Here is a 26,449-nt window from a genome sequence, read left to right as displayed (position 1 = left end):
TAGAGGGAAGGAAAAATTGGTGACTTTGAATCCATGATTCCTGATTACTGGATGGACAAATCCCTGCAGTTCTTGTGGCAAGATTTTGGAAGTGGTTTGCCTGTTTCGTAAGGTCTGGCCTAAGATCACTCAGCTAGTTTTGTGCTTAAAGCAGGACTACGATCTACAATGCCCAGTTTCTAGCCTAATGCATTAACCACTACACCACATCCTAGTTATCATCCTAGAAAATAAAAGATCAAATTGTGAAACACTAATGGAGTGAATAGGGACGTGGTGGCTCAGTGGGTTAGGACACTGAGCTTGTCGATCAGAAGGTCGGCAGTTTGGCGGGTCGAATCCCGAGTGCCGCGTAACAGAGTGAGCGCCTGTTACTTGTCCCAGCTTCTGCCAACCTAGCAGTTCGAAAGCATGTAAAAATGCAAGTAGAAAAATAGGGACCACTCCAGTGGGAAGGTAGCAGCGTTCCGTGCGCCTTTGGTGTCTAGTCATGCCGGCCACATGACCATGGAGACGTCCTCGGACAAGCGCTGGCTCTTTGGCTTTGAAACGGAGATGAGCACCGGCCCCTAGAGTTGGAAACGACTAGCATGCATGTGCGGGGGAACCTTTACCTTTACCTTACCTTTAATGGAGTGTGAAAAGTTCACCATTTTCCCAAGTATTGCATGAATTCCATGAAAATCCATAGCTTTACGGACATGCTCTAAAGCAATTTTTCTACTTCTGACCCAATCAGCTCCATGTCCCTACTTCTGTTTCTTTCCATATAACACAAGCAAGAGCCTTATGCAGTTCCTAAGTAAAACATTACTTAAGTAAACCATTTCCTCAAAATCTTCTTTGTCTGATCAACCACCAATCCAAAAAGAAGAGCAACAGTGAAAAATAACAGTGATCATTAGTGGAACCATAGTAATTAATAAGGCTGCCCTGTACATACCATTTATCAACATCTTTTGAATCCATTTGAGCCACCAATTTTGAAAAGTTTTTAATCACAATTACTATCTGAGGTTAGCACCATATACTGTATATTTGCCCTATCCCTCTCCTAGTAACTTCTTTTCCAGTGGGAAAATGTGCCTTGTTTTTTTTTTAAAAAAAAGTAGCTTCAGGTGTTGAATCACCAAGTTTACTTAAAATCCTTCTGTTCTTGGAAGGATATCTAAGACTTTTAATAAGCAGGAAATCACCAAAGATGACACAAACATAAATGTTTATAGAACAGCCAACATTTCTGAGGGTCAAAGGTAAAATAAAAATCTTTTTATTTGACTAGCTTACAAAAATATATGAAATATAAGTGCATTTTTAAAACAAGAAGTAGATTTTTTTAAAAATACTTCAAAAATAGCACTAGAGAAACAAATTCAGAAAAGGATTTTTAAGAATCAGGGAGAGGATAAAGAGGAATAGTGCATTCTTTTTTTCATTTTTTCCCCCTTGCACAGAAGATTCAGTGGGAAGGAGAAACATTACTTTTGTCTGCATATCACCCCGTAGCAACCTTTTTAAATAATGTAAAGAGGGGATTGGTAAAAGCCCCCCCTCCCAGGTCAAATGATTATAGATCTGAGCAATTATTTTTTCCAGTGCAGCTGCAGCAAAGTCATGTTTACTGTCTCTCTGATCAGAGACCGTTCTTCTTTTTGAGTAGTTTTAACAGTCCCTCACTTGTGCAAGCCATATCCATCCTCCAGGGAAGTCTGGGCCAGTATAAATTACAGCAATCCGAAAAGGTGATATTTATAGTTAGGAATGAAAAAAAAATTCTTCCATCAGTTTCCATCCAGGAATCTGGACCAGCAGAGCAAGATGTTGCAAATAAAGTCATAGGCTCTATCTCAGGGGTATCAAACTCAATTTCATTGAGGGCCGCATCAGCATTGCGGTTGCCCTCAGGGGGCCAGGTGGGCATGGCCTACTGGATGGGCGTGGCTAGAGTGCATATGGCCTACTGGGTGGGCATGGCCAGCTCTACATCATTCGCATCAAGGGTGCCTATGGGGGCCTGGGCAGGAGTGGGACAGATCTGAGGGTCTCTGGGCCAGGGCCAAGGCAGTGGGGGCTATTCCCTCACTGTTTCCAGGATGGCTTCGCGGGCCACATGAAACCACTTTGTGGGCCGGATCCGGCCCCCGGGCCTTGTGTTTGAATGTCTGCTCTATCTCTTCCCCCTCAGGTTGTTACCAATCGGTGCAGGGGAAAAAATCCTGAAATTACTATAATCATTCATGTATGCACTCTATTCTTAAAAAAAATTGTATTAAATTTTCAAAAAGTACAATTTATTTGTCTTTTAATAATAACATATCTATACAAGTTGAATAGCTGAGTAACTATGTTAATATCACATAAAAGATGAAATACTTTAAAATTATAACATATTTTAACATATAATAAATGTGTATATTATATAAAACAAGCCGTATGAAAAATAAAAAAATAAGACCGGGGGGGGGGGGAACCTATTTTAAATAGTCCTTGACTTACCAACCATACATTTAGTGACCATTCAATGTTACAACAGCACTGAAAAAAATTGACTTACGATCGGTTTTCTCATGACTGCTTCAGTATCACCATGGTCACATGATCAGAATTCAGGCCTTGGCAACTGGCATATATATTTGTGGCAGTTGTTTGTTTTGTTTTGTTTTAATCCCATTTATATCCCGCCCTTCTCCGAAGACTCAGGGCGGCTTACAAGCATAGCAGTTGCACTTTTCCAAGGTCATGTGATCACCATATGTAACCTCAGCTGGCTTTTGAGAAACAAAATCAGTGGGGAAGCAAGATTCACTTAATGACTGCCTGATTCATATAACAACTGCAGTGATTTGCTTAATGACTGGCCAAAAAAAAGGTGAAATGGGACAAAACTCACTTAACAAGTGTCTTGTTTAGCAATCACGTTGGGCTCAATTGTGGATGTACATCAAGGACTACCTCTATGAAGAGACTAAGAAAAAAAAGATACTCTTCCCAGAAAACAACTGTATTATCACAAATTGCCACAACACCGCAGCATTGTCCCCCTCCCCCATGTATTAGTTTTATTGGTTGCTGTGGACCATGATTATCCTCTCAAGATACTTATGCAAGATCTAACATAACAGACACAACAAGCAATGGCTCTGAGGGTATGTTACCAGTTTCTTTTCAATCCACACCCCCCAACAGCAATAGCATATTACTTCTGGGAGTTCTAGTCTTTTTGGATCTCTTTTTCTTCATGCTGTTTTATTTGGCTTAATTTTGATGCCATTTTATTACTGGTACTTTTATTTGTTTTGTAAATTAGGCTGTTGGCATTCTTCCCAATCATGTACCTTTTGAATCAGGCGTAAGGCCTTCAAAGGCCCCATTCTGCAGGTGCGGCCTTGCAAAAGCGAACTTTCTTCCTTGGGTAATTATGTACGTTGTTTATCCCTTAGGAAAGGTCACACAGTGGATTCTTGTAACTCTTGCCAGGTGGTAGCAAAACAGAATATGTGCACGTATCCCCTCCTCTAACCTATAAGCTACTCCTTGGGGGGAGGGGGACTCTTAGAGCAGCCAATTCTGAGACTATTATAGCCCTTTGTTTTTTATCCAAAATTTTCACTCTGTCTCAAAAGTTACCAGGTACCTCCTATGTCCTACCTCAAAAATATTTTATATCTCCGCCTGCCAATAATTTTCTCTTTGCTGTCCACAGTCAAGATTGCAAGATGGGTGGCTCCATAAATTGATACAATAAATCAATCCAAAGACATCTGCAGTTTTACCACCAGCATCAAGAAAATAATTCAGTGTGTACGATAAGCCACCTGGGAAAGCCAAGGGAAATCATCAAAACAATTAAAAAATGAAAGTTAGAATATTTCAGGCATGTGATGCGACACCCAGAAAAATACGGCATACTCCATTTAATCCTCCAGGGAAAGATTGAAGGCATACGAGGTCCAGGCAGAAGAAGAACATCATGTCTTCAAAATCTAAGGGACTGGTTTGGACAAAACTCAGCAGCACTTTTTCGTGTGGTTGCTGATAAAAACAGGATCAACAACAGGATCGCCAATGTCTAATAACGGATATGGCACAAGAAAAAGAAGTATATAAAACCTTCTAAAAGTTTCACTCCTGCCAATCAGAGCAAAAAAAGAAAGAAAGAGGATCTAAGTCTTTTCGTATGGCCCTATAATTGCAGATTTTACACCCTGCTGGTTATTGTCTTTGATTCTACTGGTGTATCAATGCCCAATTTGCCAGTTTAGAAAATCCATTCCCCTTCGGCTCCAAATGCAGTTTTTAAGGGAAAAACAGTCTCAGCTGAGTTTTCATCCTTTATGTCATTTCTCTTTATCAGATATCCAGAATAGAAGGGACACCCCCTCCCCCCAATTATCTTGCGGTTTCGGGAGTCAAAGCCAATCGTGTTGCCCTTTGAAAACTTCCACTCTCTCGTGCTCTTATATTGCTTTAGCATCCATGGGTCTCTTCTAGGATGGGCGTTGGATTTTGACCATTATCCTCCTGTTTCCATATTTCTGATCAACCCCATAGACTTCCTGAAGCATTATAATGCTGGCCACTGCTTCCTCTGGCCCTCATTCACATATTCTTCTTGTCTTTCCTGCAAGCGCTGTGGCTAACCACCCAACTGCAGTCATTGTTCCTGAGAATCCTCCCCTTGCTGGTGGGCTCCTCAAGCATCACTTTTTTTTTTTGCACTCTCCACATCTTTCACTTTCCTCATTGGAACAACCATCGCACACCAGCTGTAAATCTTCCATAGGTTGTTATCAAAAGTTTGCCTTCTTCTCTTCTCAAAGTTAGTGTTTCTATTTTGGTTCTTTCTCAAACCCACACATTTCCAGTTATCCCCAATTACAAGGTTCTGTCTGGTTCCCCATTATGCCGAGTTCAGTCAGAGGTATCCAAAAGTGAAACTTTGTTGTCTCTTCCATCCATAACTATTCTGTCACCTGGCACTCAGGTCACAAATTAGATACGGTTTTCTTCAAAAAGGGATTATTCCACAAAAGTCTCCTTCTCAACTGAGTAGGCAGATTTAGCAGACTGTTCAAGAGGGCAATGTTTCAGCCCTCTTCAATACTATTTTTCCTTCTACTCACCAGTGGATTGTATTTTTATTATTTTATGATTTTATAAAATGGTTTGAAGGGCTACTACATTCTCCAATACATTGACTATGCTAAAGCATTTGATTGTGTGGATCATAACAAACTGTCACAAGTTTTTAAAGAGATGGGCGTACCAGACCATCTTATTTGTCTCTTGAGAAACCTATATGCAGGTCAAGAAGCAACAGTGAGAACTGGACACGGAACCACTGATTGGTTCAAAATTGGGAAAGGAGTATACTTTCACCCTGCCTGTTTAACTTACAAAAATCCTGAAAAGCAAATTATTATGGGGCAGAACCAAGGTCTCTCAGGATGACTTCTAGATATGTCCTTCTAAAAGACTGGAGTCATTACAATAGACCCAGCTGTGTGAGCCTGACAGCGTGGATGAAGATGACCCACAGCTGGCCCTGTTCAAGGACGCCCGACGCAGGAGGCAGTCAATCAGGAGTAAACAGAGGAAGGCAATGGGGCACCTCGGAAGGAGGCAGAGAGAAGCCAAGCCCTGAACTGTTTAAAAGGGGAATGCGTGGGAGGGCTGGTTTGCTGAAGGCAACCATTTGAATAGCTCCTGTTTCATGGTTCGTGTCTTGTTTTTGCTCTGTTTGCTTTTGTGTCCATAAATTTGGCAGGCTTAGTTCCAGCCTCTTGCCTTCTTGTAAAAGGGGTTGTCCCTGCCTTATCTGCAGGGCCAGTAGTAGGCTGGTATAGAACAGGCACTGCCTTTCTTTGGAATTGGAATGTAAACTGATCTTTTCCAATCCTGTGGCCACTGTTGAGTTTTCCAAATTTGCTGGGAAATTGAGTGTAGCACTTTTACTGCATCGTCTTTTAAGATTTTGAATAGCTCAGCTGGAATACTGTCACCTCCACTAGCTATGTTGTTGCTCAGCTTTCCTAAGGCCCACTTCACTTCACATTCTAAGATGTCTGGCTCAAAGTCAGTGATCACCTCATCGTGGCTTCCTACTTTAGCATTCCAATCCCCCATGATGATAAGGACATGATTTTTTGGTGTTAGTTCTATAAGGTGCTGTAGGGCTTCATAGAACCGGTCAATTTCATCCTCTTCAGCACTGGTGGTTGGGGCATAGACTTGGACTACTGTTTATATTGAATGGGTTTGCCTTGGATTCGAACTGAGATCATTCTGTCATTTTGGGGATTGTATCCCAGTATTGCTTTTCCTACTCTTTTATTGACTATGAAGGCTACTCCATTTCTTCTGAGGGATTCTTGCCCGCAGTAGTATACCTGATGGTCCTCTGAATGAAATTCACCCATTCCTGTCCATTTTAGTTCGTTGATTCCTAAGTTGTCGATGTTAATGTTTCACTTAGCAATAGAAATTTTTGGCTCAATTGTGGTTGTAAGTTGAGGACCACCTGTATTGCAACCTCCGTACTTACTGTTGCTGCCCATTCTACAAGTTCAAATATGGTCAGCATGCTGGGTCCTATGTAAAAAATGTCATCTCGTGAGTCACGTTTTTTTCTATCAATAGCTACCTTCTAAATACAGCATAAAGCCTGTTTCTGGCCCAGCTCTCATTTTGGAAGGCCATCAAAACCTGGCTGTTCTGGCAAGCTTTTTGCTGTGGTGTTTTGTGGTGGAGTATTATGCAGATGAAAGAGTTGTCTGTACATTTTGATACTGTTTTATAATTTAGGTTTGCTTTATTGTTTTGCTGATGTTTTAAAGCCACTTTGCATGCCACCTTGAATCACTTTGCAACTGTCAGAAGAGATTTATTTATTTCTTATTTAGGAACCAAGTTAATAAATGAGAAATAAATATCTTCTGACACATACCTTCATGATTAAGTTATTTTAGCTCAGCAGACAAGGGAGCAAAGTTTTTAACTTAACACTGGAAATCTGTTTTTTTGTTTTTTTTTTTTAGAATTCTGAAGGCCTGTCTCTGCATTCCATTTAGGAATGAAAATGCCTTCCATTTCCCAACCCTTCCACTCTGGGTGTGAAACCACACCTTTCCTTCAGTTTTCAAAGAGACCCTCTTTCTCTTTGCCCTTCTCAATGGACTCACCTGAGTCTTTTTCCTGAGCGTTTTTTTCCCAGAGAGCTGCAATGGCCAGTCTTTTGTTACAAGCCAGTTAAGCAAATATGCCCTCTCCAAATCTGTGATTCCTCTGGATAAGATTTTTATCCAGAGTCGTTGCGAGGGGTCTTTGTTCTCTGAAAAATGGAAGAAGAGCCCTTTAAGTTATCGTAGAAGTACAAAAATGGTTTGTTTATCTGTAACCTGAGTGATCATCTGTGAATTCACACAACCTGCTCTCCTAACCCCACGAGCTAGCTGACCTCAGTATTTCTCTGGATTCGTTGTATCAGTCTCTGGAAATGAAGGGATTCAGTGGGTTATGTATGAGGGGTTGGTTTCCCATCAAGAAATTCCTTAAGCTCTAGAATATTTTCAGCAGGTCTTGAATAGGAACATACCCCATATGTATGAATTCACAGATGCCCATTCCAAGACTTTCAGTTAGAGATAAGGAACCATTTTTATGTGCAAAATTTAGTGGTCTATTTGTTTTCTACCAGAAGAGGGTCAACTGAATCAACTTAACAATTGGACTGGCCCATTCAAGGGTGCAGCTGGAGAATGCAATACATTAAAGATTAACTGACTTAGATTGTAAATTACTAATATTGCAAATACTGTATTTGCATATTAGTCCCATAATTGATATTCCCAGTATATTTCTTAATCAAACGTACTGTCATGTCAGAATAAACATTTTTGTTTTTCTAGCTCTAAAATGGTACTTATTTGCCGATCAGCAGTGAATTGTGGATTAAATAGGAGACAATGAAATTCTTACATATTACCAAAAGTATATCAGTGACAAACGAGTGTCAACACAAGCTAATGTTCTGTACATTTTTGCTGAGACATATTTTTGAAAAGATTTAATTCCCTGAATAAAACAAATTCATTTTTTTATGTTTCACCCATGTTTAATTCTTTCCCCAATACAGAGAGCATGATCAGTGCAAGTTTTACTTAAAAGGAAAGAATTGTTTTAAATTAACTCTGAAGCTTACTTCCAGAAATCCCCAAAGCAAATTGTCTGAGAAACTGAAGCATACAGTGTTAGTGTTTGATAGCCATATTATTTATGTACCCAGCCCAAAGCTGAATTTCTATCAGATCATATAAAAGAAGAGATTTTCAGGTCATATGACAGCTGGGTGCAGAATATAAGCAGTTCACTTTGTGTATGTTTCTATAAGTGTATGTATTAAAGGAGAGTTCATTTTATAACCACCAGAACTTTTGAAACAAACAGTTTACATATACCTTCAATAATAGTATACCCAGTTTCACATGGCAATAGCCTAGTTACAAGAAAGAGATGCAGTGCAGAACATTCTGCTATGTTCCCCCAAGAGCTTTTCACAGGGTTTTTTTTTACAGAAATACTGAAGAACATCTAAAATGTATAACAAACCATGGATTCTCTTGAATACTCACGCCATACTTTGACAATTCTGTCAAATTCAGTTTTAATATCTTAAACCTTTAAAGATTTTAAGTGACACTTAAAATTTATGACACATTTCCCCCTTCCCACTTGCAGGCTTTATAGGGGTTGGAGGGGGATGGCACTTTTTAAGAGTATTGCCGTTTTGTTTAAGCTGTAGTTTTTTTTTATTAAAACGTAATAAGTAATAATGAGCTAAATGTCCTGGCATGCACTGGCATTCATAGTCACCATGTGAATTCTTAACACTCCTTCAAATATAGGAAGATCTAATAGACCGTGGAGAGTATATTTGTTCATATTTGACTAAATCAGTCCTTGTTCTGTGTTGCAGGGATCCTGTATCGCAAGTCCTGTGCCTCCTCTGCAGCTTGTCTCATGACCTCTGCCGGATACCAGACTTTCTGTACTCCAGGGAAGATAAACTCTGTTTGTATAAGCTGCTGCAACACTCCACTTTGTAATGGGCCCAGGCCAAAGAAGCGAGGAAACGCTGGCGCCATGCCTAGGGCAGGAGTATTAACAACCATGCTGCTGTCTAGCTTGCCGTTTCTATCACCCGCACATTGCTAAACTCTAAGGGAAGATTTCCTCTGTTGCCATCATTCTTCCTGTGTCACTTCTCTCAAAGGCACAGCTGGTTTCCATTGTGATGTTGTTTGCTTTCCCAAAAGAAGAGTTTTGTCTGGAAAAAAGTCTCAACAACTTCATTACTTGCAGAATAGATCTAGTTGTCTGATTTTTTCCAGTATGCACTTTAAAACAAAATGAAACAAAGAAAAATAAATCAACAGTTCGGTCCGTACAAAAGCACTATCATTCATGTTATTGGAAAATAGTCTATTGAAATTAGCACTTGAACTTGGAGGGTACAGGTTGTTGGCTGTAAAATCTTCCTTTTTGTTTTCCTTTATTGCTGCTGCTTTTAGCCTATTGTGTATTCTATAATTTTTTTATGAGTATTTACTACTCATGTTCGCAAATGCCATTCTGGTTAACAAGACTTGGATCTATGCTGGTTTCCAGAGGCATTGTTCTCACATTGAGCTCCAGTGACTCGGGATTCTGTTTTGATAAACTGGAGTCAATTTCAGCCTCATCCTGAAGAATATTTGAGGAAACCTTCTGTGCTGCTTTGGTGGAAGACTTTCGCCTGGATGACGCGAAGATCAGTGGGCGTTTGGAACGATTGATATTGGCTCCAGAGTTTAAACTAGTTGCCAAGTACTTCTGTTTGTTGGCATGCTCTATGGACAGGCGACATCGGAGGACTTGAAGAAAGACCTTCCGGAAATGTTGGGAGGAAATGTTGTACAGGAGTGGATTCACCACAGAGCTAAGGTAAAAGAAGATATCTGCTATGGGGAGGAGAATAATATATGCCCTGAAATAAGAGACTGTCCAGTCTTGCTTGGGCCTGGCAGCCATCATGATCCTTCGAACTTGATTCGGTAGCCAGCATATCGCCAGTGTTGCAACAATCAAACCTGCAAGGAAGGAGAAGAGAGAAAAAGAACTTGTGAAACCAAATCATAAAATATTTAGAATCAATGCTCCACTTACTGGCTAGGAAATGATACCAGTTTTTCAGTGTTTTGCTTGACAGCATCTTCTGCCAGTAGCAAAATACATTCTGAGAGAGACAGAAGGGGGGAAAAGGCAACCCACGGGTTTCAAGGTCATTGGATTCTGTATTCCAATAAGTATTGTGTAACATGTAAGGTAGCTTTTCTTTTGATCCTTGACATTGGTTAAGTTCAAGTGCTTTATTTCATTTGTACTGCATTCTTAAAATATTTTGTTATTGATACTCTGTTGCCTATTCCTCCTTCTCCTTTTCATTACTAAATAATACAGCCATATTAGAACAGGCAATATCCGAAAGCAGATCAAATTCCACTTATATTTTAAAAAAATGTGCATACAATTTGGCATTATTTTTGGTAACTTTTCTCCTACAGAAAATATTTTTATGTACAGTGTGAAAGGCTCTTTTTATGACAGAGTATATAAAGGGTGTTCAGGAAAGAAGCTGCAGTTGAATTAAAATAAAATAGCACAGAGAACAAACTTTAACTGATCCTGGAAATGGAATTTCTAGAGAACACAGTTTGTTCCAAGTTTTGCTGTCCAGCTAGTTTGCATTCACCTGTAAATGTGAATATTTATTTCATTGAGGTTCACTTTATTTTGTTGAAGAAGCATATTAAAATATTTATCCTTAACTTTCTTATTGCTGGCAAGACAAGAATGCCAGGCTCCCAGGGCTGACAAAAAAACACCGATTCCATAGTTTTGAAATATTCAGCATGCTTCACACACATCGTCTTGTTTACTTGTTGAACAAACTAATGGAATAAATCAATATTAACCATCCTGAACAATAGCTTCCTTAGATTTACATTTTCTTAATCAACTTTTTAAGTGCAGGGTTAAACCATCTTTCCAGAATGGTAATTGAGTATAACCTCTGATTTCCAACCCAATTTCAATTACTGAAATATTTCTAAATTTAAGAAAAATCACTATAAAATAAAAGATGCATTTGTAGTCTCCATCGTGATGGATGTTCATGGATGGGTTTGAGGGAAAGAAAGAAAATGTTCAGAGTTTTTAGCTTATTTACCCTTGCTGGGGTATTCCTTGTTTTAGAGCAAAGGTGCCTTATCTGTGAAAAGAGAATAATTTATCCAAATGTTGGCTGTTCCATTGCACGTTTTTCTTTTGATTTGTGGATTTTTTTATACCAGGCTTGCTAAAATTCTTACTTGCTTTAAAGTTAGTCCTACAATTCAATTTGTTTTATTAGAAAATGTGCAGGCTCTACGTTGCTTTTGTCGAAATGAATCTGGATTCTTACCTAGTCACTACTAAATTGTAAAATATCTATTCAATAAAATAATTGGGAAAGATACAGAATTCAAAATCAAAATTGTTTTGAAAAATGTAAGAGAACAACTACGAATATAAGCAGAAGAAAATAGCGATTGGCAGCAGCACCCTGGAAGAGCCAGGACTGAACATAAACTGTGTGTAATAAATAGATTTGTGAATCTTTTGATTTTAATGTTTACTTTTGGTTAATAAAGAGATTAATTTTTTGTAATTCTATGAAGTTTTCATTATAGTGAAGGCTTGGATTTCAGCATTTTGTACAAAATCACATATATGCACCCGTTACATTTATGCTTAACAGAAATTTGCAAAAACAAAAGTTTTAGAAAACACAGTACATTGCCAATTTTCTTAGGCGTATTCTTTATGACTCCTTATGGATGGTGAAACTATATTGGCAGATACACTAATTAATTCATTTTTTTAATCCCTGTTTGATATGCTTAGCAAAGTGTATAGATTTACTAACGTGTACCTCTTAAAGTTTCTTATAAATGTGTATGAATGAGGGTGAACAGAGATAATTTGTCAAAAACAGATGAAACACCAGAGCTTTAAAATTATTTTAAAGTAAGTTTACAGTTTGTAATATGTCTGACTCTATAACCAAAGTTAAGGCTATTGCTCTGCCTTAAAGGAGTGATTTTGGTAGCAGAGGTGAGTAAATTTACAAAACTAAATGTTGAGCAGCTGGGAAATAGAAGCACAGAAATAAGTGCAATATGCTGTAATTTGTGCTGAAGAAGTAACTGATGTATCCATGGTTAGGGTTGCCATGATATCTGAAATTGGCAATTTTATTTATGAAATTATTGGTCACCAATCTTAGCACGGGGTAACTTGGGCAGTCAAGATAGCTAGATAGATAGATGGATGCAAAGTATCCACTGTGAGCATCATCACTTTTATTTCAAGAACATTGCTGGACCCCCACACTTTGCTAGGAAATAAAAATATAGGCTGCCGCATCCCAGTGTTAATGCTGGAAGTATGCAGGCTTGTAAAAAGCATTTTGATGAAGAGACTTTTGAGAATGGGAAGAAGCATTTTCGTTCACTGGAGCTTTGTGTTTCATTATATCTTCCACAACAACAATATTGTTAAATCACTCATGTCAAAATTCCCCAAGTATCTAACCGTTCCTAATGTCTGGGACCTCTGACAATTCATATTTCTTGAAATTTATTATGTATTAAAAATATCAACTGGGAATAGCAAACATTAAAGAAATCACTCGCCTGCTCATTATGCCTTGTTCTTTTTTAATCTTTCCAGGGACTCTCATAATGTTTTTTTTTACTTTCTACTATTATAGTTTTTATCTTTTATTTATTCATTTATTTTTCAGGATCATGACCTACCCAGTATTTGATGTGCCTTGCATTAAGATACAGTAAGGCCATGCCTTCGTTCCTATTTCTCTCTTCACTCTCATTATCGTTAAGAAGAACAAAAGATCAATGAGCCATGACACAGAAGCCACATACCGTACTTAATATTTTGTTTGTATATGTGTGTAAAATATGGAATAACTAAATGACATTTTAAACAGTGAACCTTGAAAGTGGTTTCCTTTCAGGCCTAGTATCAGAAATGTCCTGATCTGAGAAATCTTTCTAGCAGAAATATTGAAAGGTTTTAAGACTTGGTCAGGTGAGTCAACTTACCCTTTGTTGTGTGTTTTATTATGTTATTTTAAAATCTTGTTTTTCCTTAAAAGGAAGTAAAACACTTCTTAAAACCACAAAAGTTGTCTTAAACATGTGACATGAAATAACCAGCAAAGTATATAACTTCATAAATAGAAATCCAAGAAACTGAAGTGGATGAATAAGGCAAAATAGAATCAACCTATTTACCAAATAGGTTCTGTTTTTGTTAAATCACACTCCCAATTTTTTTTAAAAAAATGTGAGTAATGTGAGGCCTTTCCAGCTAATTACAATTAGTTCCAACCCTCAAAAAAACAGCATTCAATATCTTCTATGGAGTTTGGCAGAGCAAGCTAACCAATTCCAGGATGCAATATGTGACCAAATCAGAAACATCCTTATGGGCCAGAACATGAAGTATATAATCTGCAACATACTTCTGAGTTGCTTCCCAAGATCAGGACCTTTTTCCTATAAGACTGGAACTCTGTCTCTAATGTTGAAGGTAAAAAGGAAGTAAGGCTGCAGGTTTACTGGCTCTTCATTTAAGCTGTGTTGTCTGGGGTTGCATTAAATTAAAAATGTGGGGAAGAATTCCGGTTGTTAATCTTAAGTGAAATTTGTAATCAGCACTTAACATACATAATACTTTCTGTACAATGTATATAATGTACAAAATCCACAATGTATAATTAATATGGACAAAATAATACTTTGCCTGTTTAAAAAAATGCAGCATGTTCAAATTTTGCTTTTTCCATTCATATACTTACTGCTGACTTTCACTTAAATTATACACTATCCGAGTTCTTCCTTCCCTAGACACCTCATGAGGAACCAACTGCTTTATTCAGAGGAAGTAAAAAATGAGTTGATTGTAACCTTGCACTGTATTGTAGAGGTTAGTGTTTCAAGGGACAGGCAGAGAACTCTGTGTAAACTGTCATTTTGGTGAGCACAAGTAATTGCTCATCTCTTGGTACCCCAGGAAAAAAACATTTCTCTTTTGCAGAGATGTGAATATATGTTTGGAGCTTTGTTCCTTTAAAATTTAACCATAAACCTTTATTTTCATCCACGCTACAATATCATAAAATGTAACATTTTACTCTTCTTAATGTGCTTGTACAATCAACACAAATGGGATGGAGAAAAGATACTAATTGGCTCTATAGAATAACAACTATTTTTATATTGTAGAGGAAAATAGGCTTACACAATGCCATTGCTCAGTGTTCTTAGGAAATATCTGTATTGTTTAGATCAGCGTTTCTCAATCCTGGAAATGTCAAGATGTGTGTGCTTCATCTCCCAGGATTCCATACATGCTGGCTGTGGAATTCTGGGAGTTGAAGTTGGCACATCTTTCTGTTGCCATAGTTGAGAAACACTGGAGTTGTCAAGGACTTACTGTACTTTGTAAGGGTGCAGATTTAAGCAAAAACAAATGAAGTGGTCATTTAAATGGTGCCCATCCATCTTGAACTAGGTCTGCTTCACTGACTTCTTCAAACAAATATAATAACACTGAGTGAAAGATCTGTGAGAAGCAGTGAATCTCATAGTCCTTTGCCCTACCATGAATGTAGTCTCACAAAGCAAGTAATGAGGACTTGTGAGATTTGACATAGCTTCTCTACTGTGCCTATGGAAAGCAGTGACTGCTAATGAATGGGCAAAGAATTGTGAGTTCCCTGGTTTATAAATGATTCCATTGGATTTACAACTAAATAAATATACTCCTAAATAAATGCTGGATTACAGCATTAAATGCGTATTAATTTTCCTCAGTTGCATATATTACCCACTAAAGAGCTTTTTTTTCAGGCACCTTATAGGAGGCAACTTGCTACTGGTACTGATCTGAATGCATTCCAGCAATATCTGAATAATATCCTCCTGACATATATTTAAAGAATCATTAATGCCATATCAAAATATCCTCTGTTTAAACCTACAGTATAATTTTATTTCAATTTTGCTCATGTTTCAGAAATGCAAAATAAATTGTGATATCAGATCAAGATGTTTGTATAAAAACTTTCCTCACTTTCCTATGTTTTGATGGATTTATAAGCAACTTCAGCCAATACTGAACAAAAAATGAGCTGGGAAAAAGTACAGGCTGAAACGGTTCAGGAGTGAAGCTTGGTTAATGCTCTCTGTACACACACATAACACACAGAGAGAGAGAGAGAGAGAGAGAGAATGTTTGGTTGTAAAGACCCATTGATTTCAGTAAAAAAGTTATGTCTATCATTCCTGAGGCATTCCATCTCTGCTCCAAATCAATGCATTTTACACAGATCTCCTTAAATGCACACACCTTGTTTTCACCAACAAATGTTTAAAATTCCCATTGCAGCTTGCGCTATTCACTGCCTTTTAAATCAGTGATCATCTGAGGCTTACATTAATTGAGAGAGGAAGAAGTAGACACAAAATACAGCCCTGTTTTAGCAGAAGGAACGGGCAGTGGGGTAAATCACTGAGGAGATCAGGAAGCACAAGGCCCTGGGAAGGGAGTAAAGTTTGAAAGTGCTGGTGGCAGCACAAAGGAGAACAGAGATGGCAGAGAAGGGATTCAGAGGAAAGTAAGTTGGGAAGCCTGTAAAGCAATTAGGAGTTTGAAGCCACAAGGGAAAAACCAAGTGACAGAAGAAGAAAATGAGAAAAAAGATTTTGCAGAAGGTAAAACAGAGATGGCTTGAAGGGCAAAGGGACAGAGGCAGAACAAGGACAGAGAAGACAGGAGAGAAGTGAAGAGGTACAGATTTCAGCTGAAAGAAACAGCAGTGAAATGAAAGGGTCACATCAGCCATGAGAGGAAAAAATACTTTCAAAAGGGCAGTTAGGACAAAGGGGGAGAGGGTAGAAAGAGAGGAGCAGCAAGTAATAAAAATGAAATCGAGGACATGTTAACTTATAATTTGGATTCATACTTTGCCAAAGGAAAGGGGAGCAGAGAAAGCAGCACCAAACCCTTTGTCTCCCCCCAAAAGTGGGGTGTGGTGGTATTTTTCATCCATTTGTGAAGGAATTTTCACATATTCTTCACAAGAGTACTACCAATGCCCCTGCTGTAGTTGACACACACACCCTGAGACAGATTTCTCTCCAGACTACATGTGTCTATGCTGTATTGCCCATTTCACACCAATTAAACTGGAGGACTTTTGCTGTAACCATCTCTTGGAAGGCCAGTCATAAGGCAAGTGTTCCTGTTTGCTCCTGCTTTCTTGAACCTCCCCCATCGTTGGGACAACCCAGCTGCCAATCAAGCAGCAGCTGCCAATCAAGCAGCAGCTGCCAATCAAGCAGCAGCTGCCAATCAAGCTGCAGCTGCCAATCAAGCAGCAGCTGCCAATCAAGCAGCAGCTGCCAATCAAGCAGCAGCTGCCAATCAAGCAGCAGCTGCCAATCAAGCAGCAGCTGCCAATCAAGCAGCAGCTGCCAATCAAGCAGCAGTGTTGACTAGGGGTGTGTGTGTGTGTGTGTAGGAGACAAAACAAGATGGCTGCTTGGCAGTTCTGCATCCATAGATTTTTTTGAAGAACAGGCTGAATCAACAGCCAAACCTGAGGAGTAAAAGTAACACAAAAAACTAAGGGAATGGCAACCATGCTAAGAAAGAGGCTATAGAAAAGCAGCTGACAAAACGGGGCCTTTTTTCCCTTTCCCCAGACCTGAAATGTAGGAAAAGTTATTCTTGATGTGTCCCCTCAGCTAGAGGCAAGCTTTGGAAGAGGAGAAGAGCCAGGAAGCCCAGCCAGGAACACACAGCAGGACAGGCAAAGACAAAAGTTAGGGGGGGGGGAAACCCTGTTATTGCACTGCACCCATGCAATGCACTTTAACACATGCTAATCTAAAATGTTATTACTATATAATTCTTGAATGACTTAAATCAATAAAACTTAAATTGAGAATGCAGTACATAAGCACGTGTGAGCGTATCCCTGAATGCTGATGGGTGAAACACAGGCAGCTGAATTTTAAAAATATTATTTTTTTGGACATTGACATGGAAGAAAAGGAAAGAAGGGAAAGAAACAAGAGGAAATGTAGAACAGTAAGAAGAGTAGGTAGACTTGTGTTTGAAAAAATATATATGAGAAGACAGATTAATTCTCCAACAAAATAAATGAAAAGGATGTAATTGTAAAACAAAGTTTTACAAAGTAAAAACCACACTGAGAAAAAAATGTGAGATGAATATGGGAGAACCGGCATGTCTATAGAGAGAAAAGGATATAGATCGTCCTCGTTTAGTGACCATAATTAAGACTGGCACCTTGGTTGTTAAATGAAGCAGTCACTAAGTGAAAATACAACTGTACTTATGATCTTCAGCTTTCCTTTGCTTTAGGTCATAAATGTCAGAATTGAATCTAAAGTTATTTTTTCATCACCGTTGTAACTGAATTATCACTAAACAAGGCAGTCACTAAACAAGAGGTACCTGTAATGGCAAAGAATGCAGTCAAAGATATCAGGAAACATTAATACTAAACAAGACAGGGCACATAGGGCAATTTTTATGGAAATTTTTAAAAATGTTTTGGAAGTTGATAAAAAATAAACAAGAAGTGTGTAACAAAGTGAAACCAATTAACGAATACAAGTAATGAAATGATCTAATACAGACATGTCAAACACAAGGCCCGGGGGCCGGATCCGGCCCGCGAAGTGGTTTCATGTGGCCCGCGAAGCCATCCTGGAAACAGTGAGGGAACGGCCCCCACTGCCTTGGCCCTGGCCCAGAGACCCTCCTTCTGCCAGAGACCCTCAGATCTGTCCCACTCCGGCCCAGGCCCCCATAGGCACCCTTGATGCGAACGATGTAGAGCTGGCCATGCCCACCCAGTAGGCCATATGCACTCTAGCCACGCCCACTCAGTAGGCCACGCCCACCCTGGCCACACCCACCCGGCCCCCTGAGGTCAACCGCAATGCTGATGCGGCCCTCAATGAAATTGAGTTTGACACCCCTGATCTAATATGTAACTGAAGTGAGGGAATGCTGTAAAAATATTTTAGAAGTGTATATGGGAATAATAACAATAAGTTAAAAGTGGAGTGCTATATTTGCTCTAAATCAGGCATGTCCAACCTGTGGCCCATGAGCTGCAGGTGATTCTAGACAGCTAGTAATGTGGCCCCACAAGATTATTTTAACAAGATTATGTGCATTTATATACATTAACTACTATATTTAGCCCAAAACAGTTCCTCTCCACTTAATGCAGCCCAGGCAAGCCAAAAGATTGGACTCTCCACTCTAAACACTACAAATACTATGTATGTTATGGGGAAAAAACCCCTGATGACAAGAAATAATGCTATGAAATAAGGTTACAGGGGTAGATGGTGTAACTGGAGAAATGTTAACCTTTCGGTGTGACTCGATTATGAGGTTGCTGTGCAGATTGTTCAATGTGTACATGAAAGCTATGTCTGTGTTCACAATTAATCCTCAGGCAGAAGGAAAAGTTGCCAAAGAAATGTCACAAGGATTAATATGTTAATTGTGGCTAAGAAATTGTTTGGTGAAATTTGATTGAAAGAGTGCAGGAGGATACATCATGCAAAAATTGGGAAGTGAATGTTGGTTGGATGCTAAGCAATGTGTGTGTGTGCATGAGTCTCTCTGTGTGTGTGTGTGTGTGAAGAGCAGGATTTGGCTCTTTACCAAATAATTGAGAAATGTATGAATGTCAGAAAGAGAATTAATTGTACAACTGTTGATATAAAGGAAGAGGGAGTAGGATTGAATTGTAGGGGTTTTTTGCATCAATATGGAATTGTAAGTTGGTAGATGAATGCAATAAGAGTAGCGTGTGATGGAAGTAAATCATGTGTAAAAATAAGTGCAGGGCTTGGAATGGTACAGTATTATTGTGTTGGGAGTAAAGCATAGATTTGTGATGTCCCTTTGGTTAATTTATTTACAGATAAGTAGGAGATTAGAAATATATTGGTTGTAGATGTGAAAATGTGTGTTCTTTTGTACTCAGGTGATAGGTTTTTGTCTGAGACTGAATTATTTTTCAGGTTTTTTTAAAAAAAATATTAGATTCCATGATACATGGCAGAATAGAATAGAATAGAATAGAATAGAATAGAATAGAATAGAATAGAATAGAATAGAATAGAATAGAATAGAATAGAATAGAATACAGCTGGAAGGGACCTTGAACGTCTTTTAGTCCTTAATTCTAGGTTGCTTCTCTCTTTGATCAGTTTCCAACTATTGTTTCTCTCCTTCCCTCTAGTGCGTTGGTGAACAACCTAGCCCCCTCTGCCTTGTGACAGCCCCTCAGATACTGGAACACTATTATTTATTTATTTATTTATTTATTTATTTATTTTATTTAATTAAATTTTTATACCGCCCTATTCCCAAAGGACTCAGGGCGGTTTACAGGGCAGCATAAAATCCAATATAAAAATAGTATAAATTAAAATAGATTAAATTACATAAGCCCAACAATTAAAACAATATTAAAAGCTAAAACCCCTTCAGTCCAGGCCTGATAGATCAAAAAACCAGGTTTTCAGATCCTGGCGAAATGAATGCAGATCGGGGGCGGTCCGAAGTTCCACTGGTAAATCATTCCAAAGGGCAGGCGGGCCCACAGAGAATGCCCTCCCCCTGGGGATCACCCGCCGGCACTCCTTAACCGCCGGCACCCTGAGAAGGCCCTCCCTGTCACATCTCCCCTATTTCTTTTTTTCTGTAGACTAGCCAAACCCAAGTCCCATAGCCGTTCTTCATATGTTTTAGTCTCCAGGCCTTTGATCATCTTAGTTGCTCTTTTCTGATTGTTTTTCAAACTCTCAACACCTTTTTTGTGATATGATGACCAAAATTGGCTGCAGTATTCCAAGTGTGGTCTTACTAGGGTTTTATAAAGTGGTAATAATACTTCATGTGATCTTGATTCTATGCCTCTGTTTATACAACCCAGGATTGTATTAGCTTTTTTGGTTGCTGCTGCACACTGTTGGCTCATAGTCAAGTGATTGTCCACTAGGACTCCAAGGTCTTTCTCACAGTTACTGTTTTTAAGCCAGGTCTTGCCCATTCTGTATTTGTACCTTTGGTTTTTTTCCCGCCTAAATATAAGGCTTTGCTTTTCTCCACATTGAAACTCATTTTGTTGGATAGGGCCCATTGTTCAAGTTTGTCAAGATCTTTTTGGATCCTGAGTTTGTCTTCTGGGGTGTTGCTTACTAAGATGGAACCTTGTGGTACCCCACTGCTTACTTCTCTCCATGTGGATGTAGTGCCATTGAGGACTTTGGAAAGAGACAATTTTGAAAAAGATGTATGGATGGCGATGGTTTAAAATAGATTTCACTAATTTTCCTTTTCTTTTTTTTCTTATTCCCTGCATTTATTTGTTTTTGCTTATTGTTTGCTACTTTTGTAAATGTTGGTTAAATGAAAAGAGCTTAATCCTGATGCTCTTGCTGCTTCTGAAGTTCCATACTGGTTGGAGATTATGGAAGAATGAACTGTGTCTCCTAAATTACTAATAGTTTCTAAGAGGAAACTGATAAAATTGTTGCTATTTGTGAGACCTGTAGAATAATGACCTTGTGCATACTGTCCTCATAATCTTTTCCATAGTGACAATTTTTCATAGTACTGTAAACATCTTGCATTAAGGTGCAGCAACATAATTGCGTCTCAGTGGCACACGATAGAAGAATTTGGCAATTGCTTCTCCCTTAAAAATTATTTTTAATTAATCTGAAATATTCCTCCAGGTAACTGAATACTAAAATCACTTCGGATGATGACTCCCTTGGACTATTTCCCAGATACCTCCTTAGATGTCAGCATGGGGGAGGATGAGTCTCCCTCTGGCATGTCAGGAACTGAGTTGATTGATGGCTCTGAACAGCCATCCGGAAGGGATTTGGCTGAGGCTACAGTGTGGGAAAGCTTGCAGTGGCAACAGCCAGTGAAGAGGAGGAGGAACTACCTTCTGTACCTGATACAAGAACACATAGGGCAGAGAAAAGGCAGGAGCAGAGAAGTTCAGCCAGATTGCTCGAGAGGAAAAAGCCCCACCCATCTTGATGGGTTGCACCAGAAGCTGGCTATTTATCATAGCAAACAGATGGAGGCGTTGCTGGGAACAAGGTGTTTGTTTTCTAGCTGTGTGTTTTGTGGTTGTCATGATTCTTGCCTCACTCTGGATTGCCACCATGTTTGGAATGGAATCGTGCCTTGGAAACTTTTCTTGCCTCATGAGTTTTCGTATGTGGTTTTAAGTTTGCCTGGTAGATTTAAGTTTGTCTGGTGAAGTTATTTTGTTTGAGAATGTTTCAAGTGCTTTGTGGACTATTTGGCCATTACTCTGTGGACTAACCTTGGTCTGTTTGTGGCTGGACTTAATTGGGACAGTTCTGGGTTCTGGTGAAGGGAATTGCTAGGGAATATTAATAAACTCACTAAACCACAGTTACGTGTGTGTATGAGTGATCGGGGCAGCACACTTCAGTACTATCTGCAATTTTATTGAGGATTTAAAAACACAATCTAGCAAGCCACAATCAAAGCTCAATGAAGAATAGAGTGATCTTTAGTGGTTGCTTCTCTCAAAATGACTGTGCCTGCCTCTGATAAGTCTTTTAATTGTTACTTTTAAATCCTAAACCACACACGTCCCCACAGCTTCTCTAGAGACCAATTATCCAATAGATCTGACTCATCTGATTGAATTTAGAATTACTGTCACAGGAGTGCGCTAATGTATACATTTTTCATTATTCAATGCTAATCCTTATTAATTATTTCCATAATCACTCCCTTCTCCTCTGATTCACAGGGAAGAAATGGCCCCTAAATACTAAAAACAGATTCTTTATGAATATTATTGGTGTGAACTATGTTAGTCTTTGAAAAGAAGGATATTTTGGTCATTCAGTTCTCAACAACTGCGTCTGTACTGACATTTCAATGGTAATTTTCAGTGAAACATAAGCATATGGTTAGTTCAGTTCCAACTTAAGATTGAACAAAAAATGGACGTAGTTCCATTTTTTAAAATAGCTTTCAAATAATTAGGCCTGTTTTGTGCACTGGAATTAGACATACAAAACAGCATTTATTTTCAGTTACTATAACCAGCATCATTAAATCCCATCAAAAACTTTTTAAAAAAATACCACAGATGCCCACACGTGTGTCCATTTTTCATTTGCTATTATTAAATCTTTGTTAGAGAACTAATAGAAAAGCTAGGAAAGAGACTGAAAAGAAATGGGACAACAAGAAAAGAAAAAAAGACTTTTAAAAAATAGCAGGAAGCATAATGCCACATCACACCAATTTGACAGCCAAATGAACACTGACAAAAAAATTCTTGAGGGGTTTCTAAAACTTTTTCCAATTCAATGGGCAGTGAAGTGAGATAATTCCTAGACTGAGGTTAATGTTGTTTCTACCACTGTGGTACAGTATATTGAGAATATAGAGTTTCTACAGTCCTTGTGAGTGAGAGAGAGAGAGCAACAGAAAGCAAGATAGGTTAAGAGAAAACGTAAGATATCGAAGTAAGATAGTTTGTGAGGGTTTATAACTGAGAGTTTTTCACCATAAGAACGGACCAATTGTCTTAATTGGCTGCTAATCTGCAATACGAAACCACATCTTACAATTTCTTGAGAGGGTAGTAACATCAAGTTCTGTAATGGTGGACCTGATATGTGCTGGTTTTCCAGCCGAGGATCACATTCAGTTGGTGAGACCAAGAAACAGCAGTGCATTTGACAGAAAGAGTGCTTGCCATATTTATCATAAAAAAGATACTTAAGACCTTTGCACAATCATCATATGCAGCAATGGACAATCTACTACTGGAATGTAGTCAGGACCATAATGACAGAGAAGGCAAGAAAACAAATGGATCATCAAGCAAATCAATCCAACAGTTCCCTCTCAAGAAATAAATGTCCAGGTGCAAATTATATATTTGAAACTATGCTAAGACGATCTAGCCTCCTGGAGGAAGTTCTAATGTTGGGTAGAAAGGAAGGAAGGAAGGAAGGAAGGAAGGAAGGAAGGAAGGAAGGAAGGAAGGAAGGAAGGAAGGAAGGAAGGGAAAGAAAAAGAAAGAAAGAAAGAAAGAAAGAAAGAAAGAAAGCGAAAGAAAGAAAGAAAGAAAGAAAGAAAGGAAAGAAAGAAAGAGAAAGAGAAAGAAAGAAAGAAAGAAAGAAAGAAAGAAAGAAAGAAAGAAAGAAAGAAAGAAAGAAAGAAAAGAGGATGATCTGCAGCAAAGTGGGTGGACAATTAAGTGGCAATGGGTGAACATTTGAAAGATCTGAAGGGCCAGGTTAGGGACAGCTCATCATGAAGAAAATCATTAAGAATTGACACAGGTTTAATGCCACATAATCAGTCAATAATGATAAAGCAAATTTTTTGCATATACTAGGTGCAAACCGTAAATCCTGACACATTACATTAAAAAGTGTAATACATCTGGAAAATAACTCTGCTATTCAAAGTCAGCTGTCTAAAATCAGTTTGTATTTCCCCAAATATATGTCATACAGCCAATAACTATGTAATCTTACAGTGCTATTTGTAAGAATATGCTGCATTCCTTTCTTCCTAGACCTAACTGAACACATTAATATAGATCCCATGACTGGACACTTAGAGAAAGTAGACTTCAGTGGAAGCACTCACTAGTTATTCTTCATCAATGTTTAGGAGAATATAGTGGAGTCCAAGTAGTTCAAGCAAGAAACTAAGGCTTACAAGCTGGAGTTTTCTCCCATGAAGAAACCTGTTCTCCCAACTCTTCAACAGCCCATATTTCTGCAGGCCTAAGATATTGTGTGCCTGAAGGACAGAGGAAGGTATTGAGAAATCATTATGTTAAGAATCTGAAGTTGAGTAGACTGTCCTCGTGCTATTAATATGAAAAGAACAGCTGAGGGCTTTTCCTAAAGTTACACAAGGAGTTACTTCCCTGATTCTGAGCCAAGAAACATTCCATGAGCTGGCAGATTTTGTGAGCTGTGGCTGAAATTCTTTATTGTTATTTGTATAGGACATGCTTTGTTTGCTCTAGGACAAACATCTGTAACAGCTAATTAGAAGCAAATGATATTGATAATGGAAGAGGTGAGTGTCATAATTTATTAAACATAATCATTGACTTGGCTTTACCTTTGTCAATATTTATGAAGGAAAATAAATTAGTTCATTAAAAAACAAGCAATCAGTATACACGTATTCAAAAATACGCAGAAAAATTCTTCGCCATCTTGCATCTAGCTGCTATCTTCCCAGCATGGCTTTTTTTCTAAAAAGAAAATATGTGCTGGAACTCTCATTTTGGCGGGCACAGGAGGCAGGGGGGGAGGCGCTGCTGTGGTCACAGGCGTGAGGGGTGTTGGCGGCAGGCTGTCCCCTGGGGCCGGAGCTGGCGTGGCTGGGAGCAGTGGGGCTCGCTCTATATGGTGGGGCTGCACGGGGCGGGCGGTGGAAGCGTGGGGGGCCAGGAGATGCAGGGCGGCCACTTATGCGCGCAGGGCAATGCGACGGTGGTGCAGGTCGAGCACTGGGTAGGCCACCAGCCTGGCTGACACGGGTGAGCACAAGGAAGGAGTGCACATGGACTCCGCAGAACCCACCTCCCACTCCTTGTCCTCTCTTACTTACCTAGTTGAGATGGTGCAGTTGGGCATCAGGGAGGGATGCAAACTTCCTGCCAACTCACCTTCACTGCAGACAACTTGCCAGTGCAACGTTTGCCGGCCGGGTCTTTTGGCGCACTCAGCAGCAATTCCTATTGGCTTTCAAGTAGCATAGCTTGTGGGAGGGAGGAAGTAGCATAGCTTGTGCAAAAGCTTTGTGTGTGTGTGTGTGTGTGTGTGTGCAAAAAAAGGTGCCAGAACGCCATTCAAAGCGTTCTATGAGAAAAAAAGCCCTGCTTTTATGTTTTAACCTTATGATTTTAAAAATATATTTTTTTCTATTGTAAGTTGCCCCAAACCTCGCCATGTGAATTGCATACAAATATTATATAATCGGTAAATAAATGTATAACATATGTTAAATATACATCAAATGATAATATGCTTCCCTACAAAGTCAATTCTTGCTCAATGACAGACCAAGGAATTAACTCGGAAAGGCAAGAGGAAAATCTAGAAGAGGTCTGTGCAACTTGTAGAAGGGAAAGGTCCACACTGATAAATTAAAAATCTTTGTGATCTGCAAAGGAATGCTGGTGGGATAATCAATGATTTGGTGACTAGAGGAGCATCATGGTCATGGTAAGCCATGGAGACACTAGGCAACATGACTTTTAGGGCAGTGGTCGTGGTTTTATTACTTTTTTTTAAAAAAAAAGTCTGTGCTCTGTCCAAGGGTGCGTGGCAGGCTGCATGTACAGGCCTGGTATAGAATTTATTTTGGAGCATTCAACTATCTAGAGCAGGCATGTCAAACTCATTTTGTTTGAGGCAACTTCTTATAAAAGAATTGCCATTAATTTGTTTTAATGAAATAATTTAAATCAATTTTTCACTTGATTTCAAATTAAATGAATTATATTGGTTGACAATGAGATTTTTTTTTAGTTCAATTGTCAAATGCAATAAACTGGTTTAAGGTATATGTTATTGGAAGGAAAAAGCAATCCCTGCTGCGTTACTGATCCCAGAGAAGCATTTGCCTGTATGCAGGTATCCTTAGGGTGCCATAGTTATGAGAAATATTGGTTGCAAAGTTGGCATTTCTGGATGTAATACAGATATTTTGGACTTATTTTTGTTTCTTTGCATGTTTGCTATTTTTAAAAAGGCATATGCTACTGACTACACTCATGCACATATGTAACATCTTTTGCTAGAATATATGACCACTGTTTGTCCAGAATGTGAAAAGTGAAAGATTGTGACTAAACAAAATTTTAATGTACAGATAATACCACCAGAAATTATTTTAGCCTTTTTAATAATAGTTGACAGTGTGCATGTATATGTATATATAGGTATACGTATATACATATATATACACATACAAAATGTACAAAATGGATACTTTGTGCAAAATGTTTTTGTTCAGTTAAATGAATCTCACCATGAATGCAATTTTCTTCCACTCTACCAAGCTTCTTTTGGGGGGGGGGAGAATGCAACCCTTACTTCTCAAGAAGAGTATAATAGTGTTTTCCAGAAAAAGAGGAGCAGCAAATAAAGAGCTGACTTTCTTTTCCTTACAGAAATAC

General features: G+C 38.8%; 2 protein-coding genes across 2 annotated transcripts in view; one reads left to right on the top strand and one right to left on the bottom strand.

The window, feature by feature from the left end:
* The window catches only part of LYPD1 (LY6/PLAUR domain containing 1), a gene marked incomplete at its 3' end in the record, with an annotated part of 34,152 nt that extends 24,939 nt beyond the window's left edge, over positions 1 to 9,213 (top strand). The window contains exon 3 of the mRNA XM_083369182.1: positions 8,975 to 9,213. Coding sequence (XP_083225308.1) covers positions 8,975 to 9,213 — 239 coding nt within the window. The remainder of the gene's footprint in view (positions 1 to 8,974) is intronic.
* Positions 9,214 to 9,606: 393 nt separating this feature from the next.
* GPR39 (G protein-coupled receptor 39) overlaps positions 9,607 to 26,449 on the bottom strand; it is a gene marked incomplete at both ends in the record, with an annotated part of 210,405 nt that continues 193,562 nt past the window's right edge. The window contains one exon of the mRNA XM_083359301.1: positions 9,607 to 10,127. Coding sequence (XP_083215427.1) covers positions 9,607 to 10,127 — 521 coding nt within the window. The remainder of the gene's footprint in view (positions 10,128 to 26,449) is intronic.

Source organism: Vipera ursinii (genome assembly GCF_947247035.1).
Source record: "Vipera ursinii genome assembly, chromosome: 1".
In the NCBI taxonomy this organism is placed as follows: domain Eukaryota; kingdom Metazoa; phylum Chordata; class Lepidosauria; order Squamata; family Viperidae; genus Vipera; species Vipera ursinii.
Note: the sequence above shows the minus strand (reverse complement) of the source record. Positions and strands in the feature narration are given on the sequence as shown.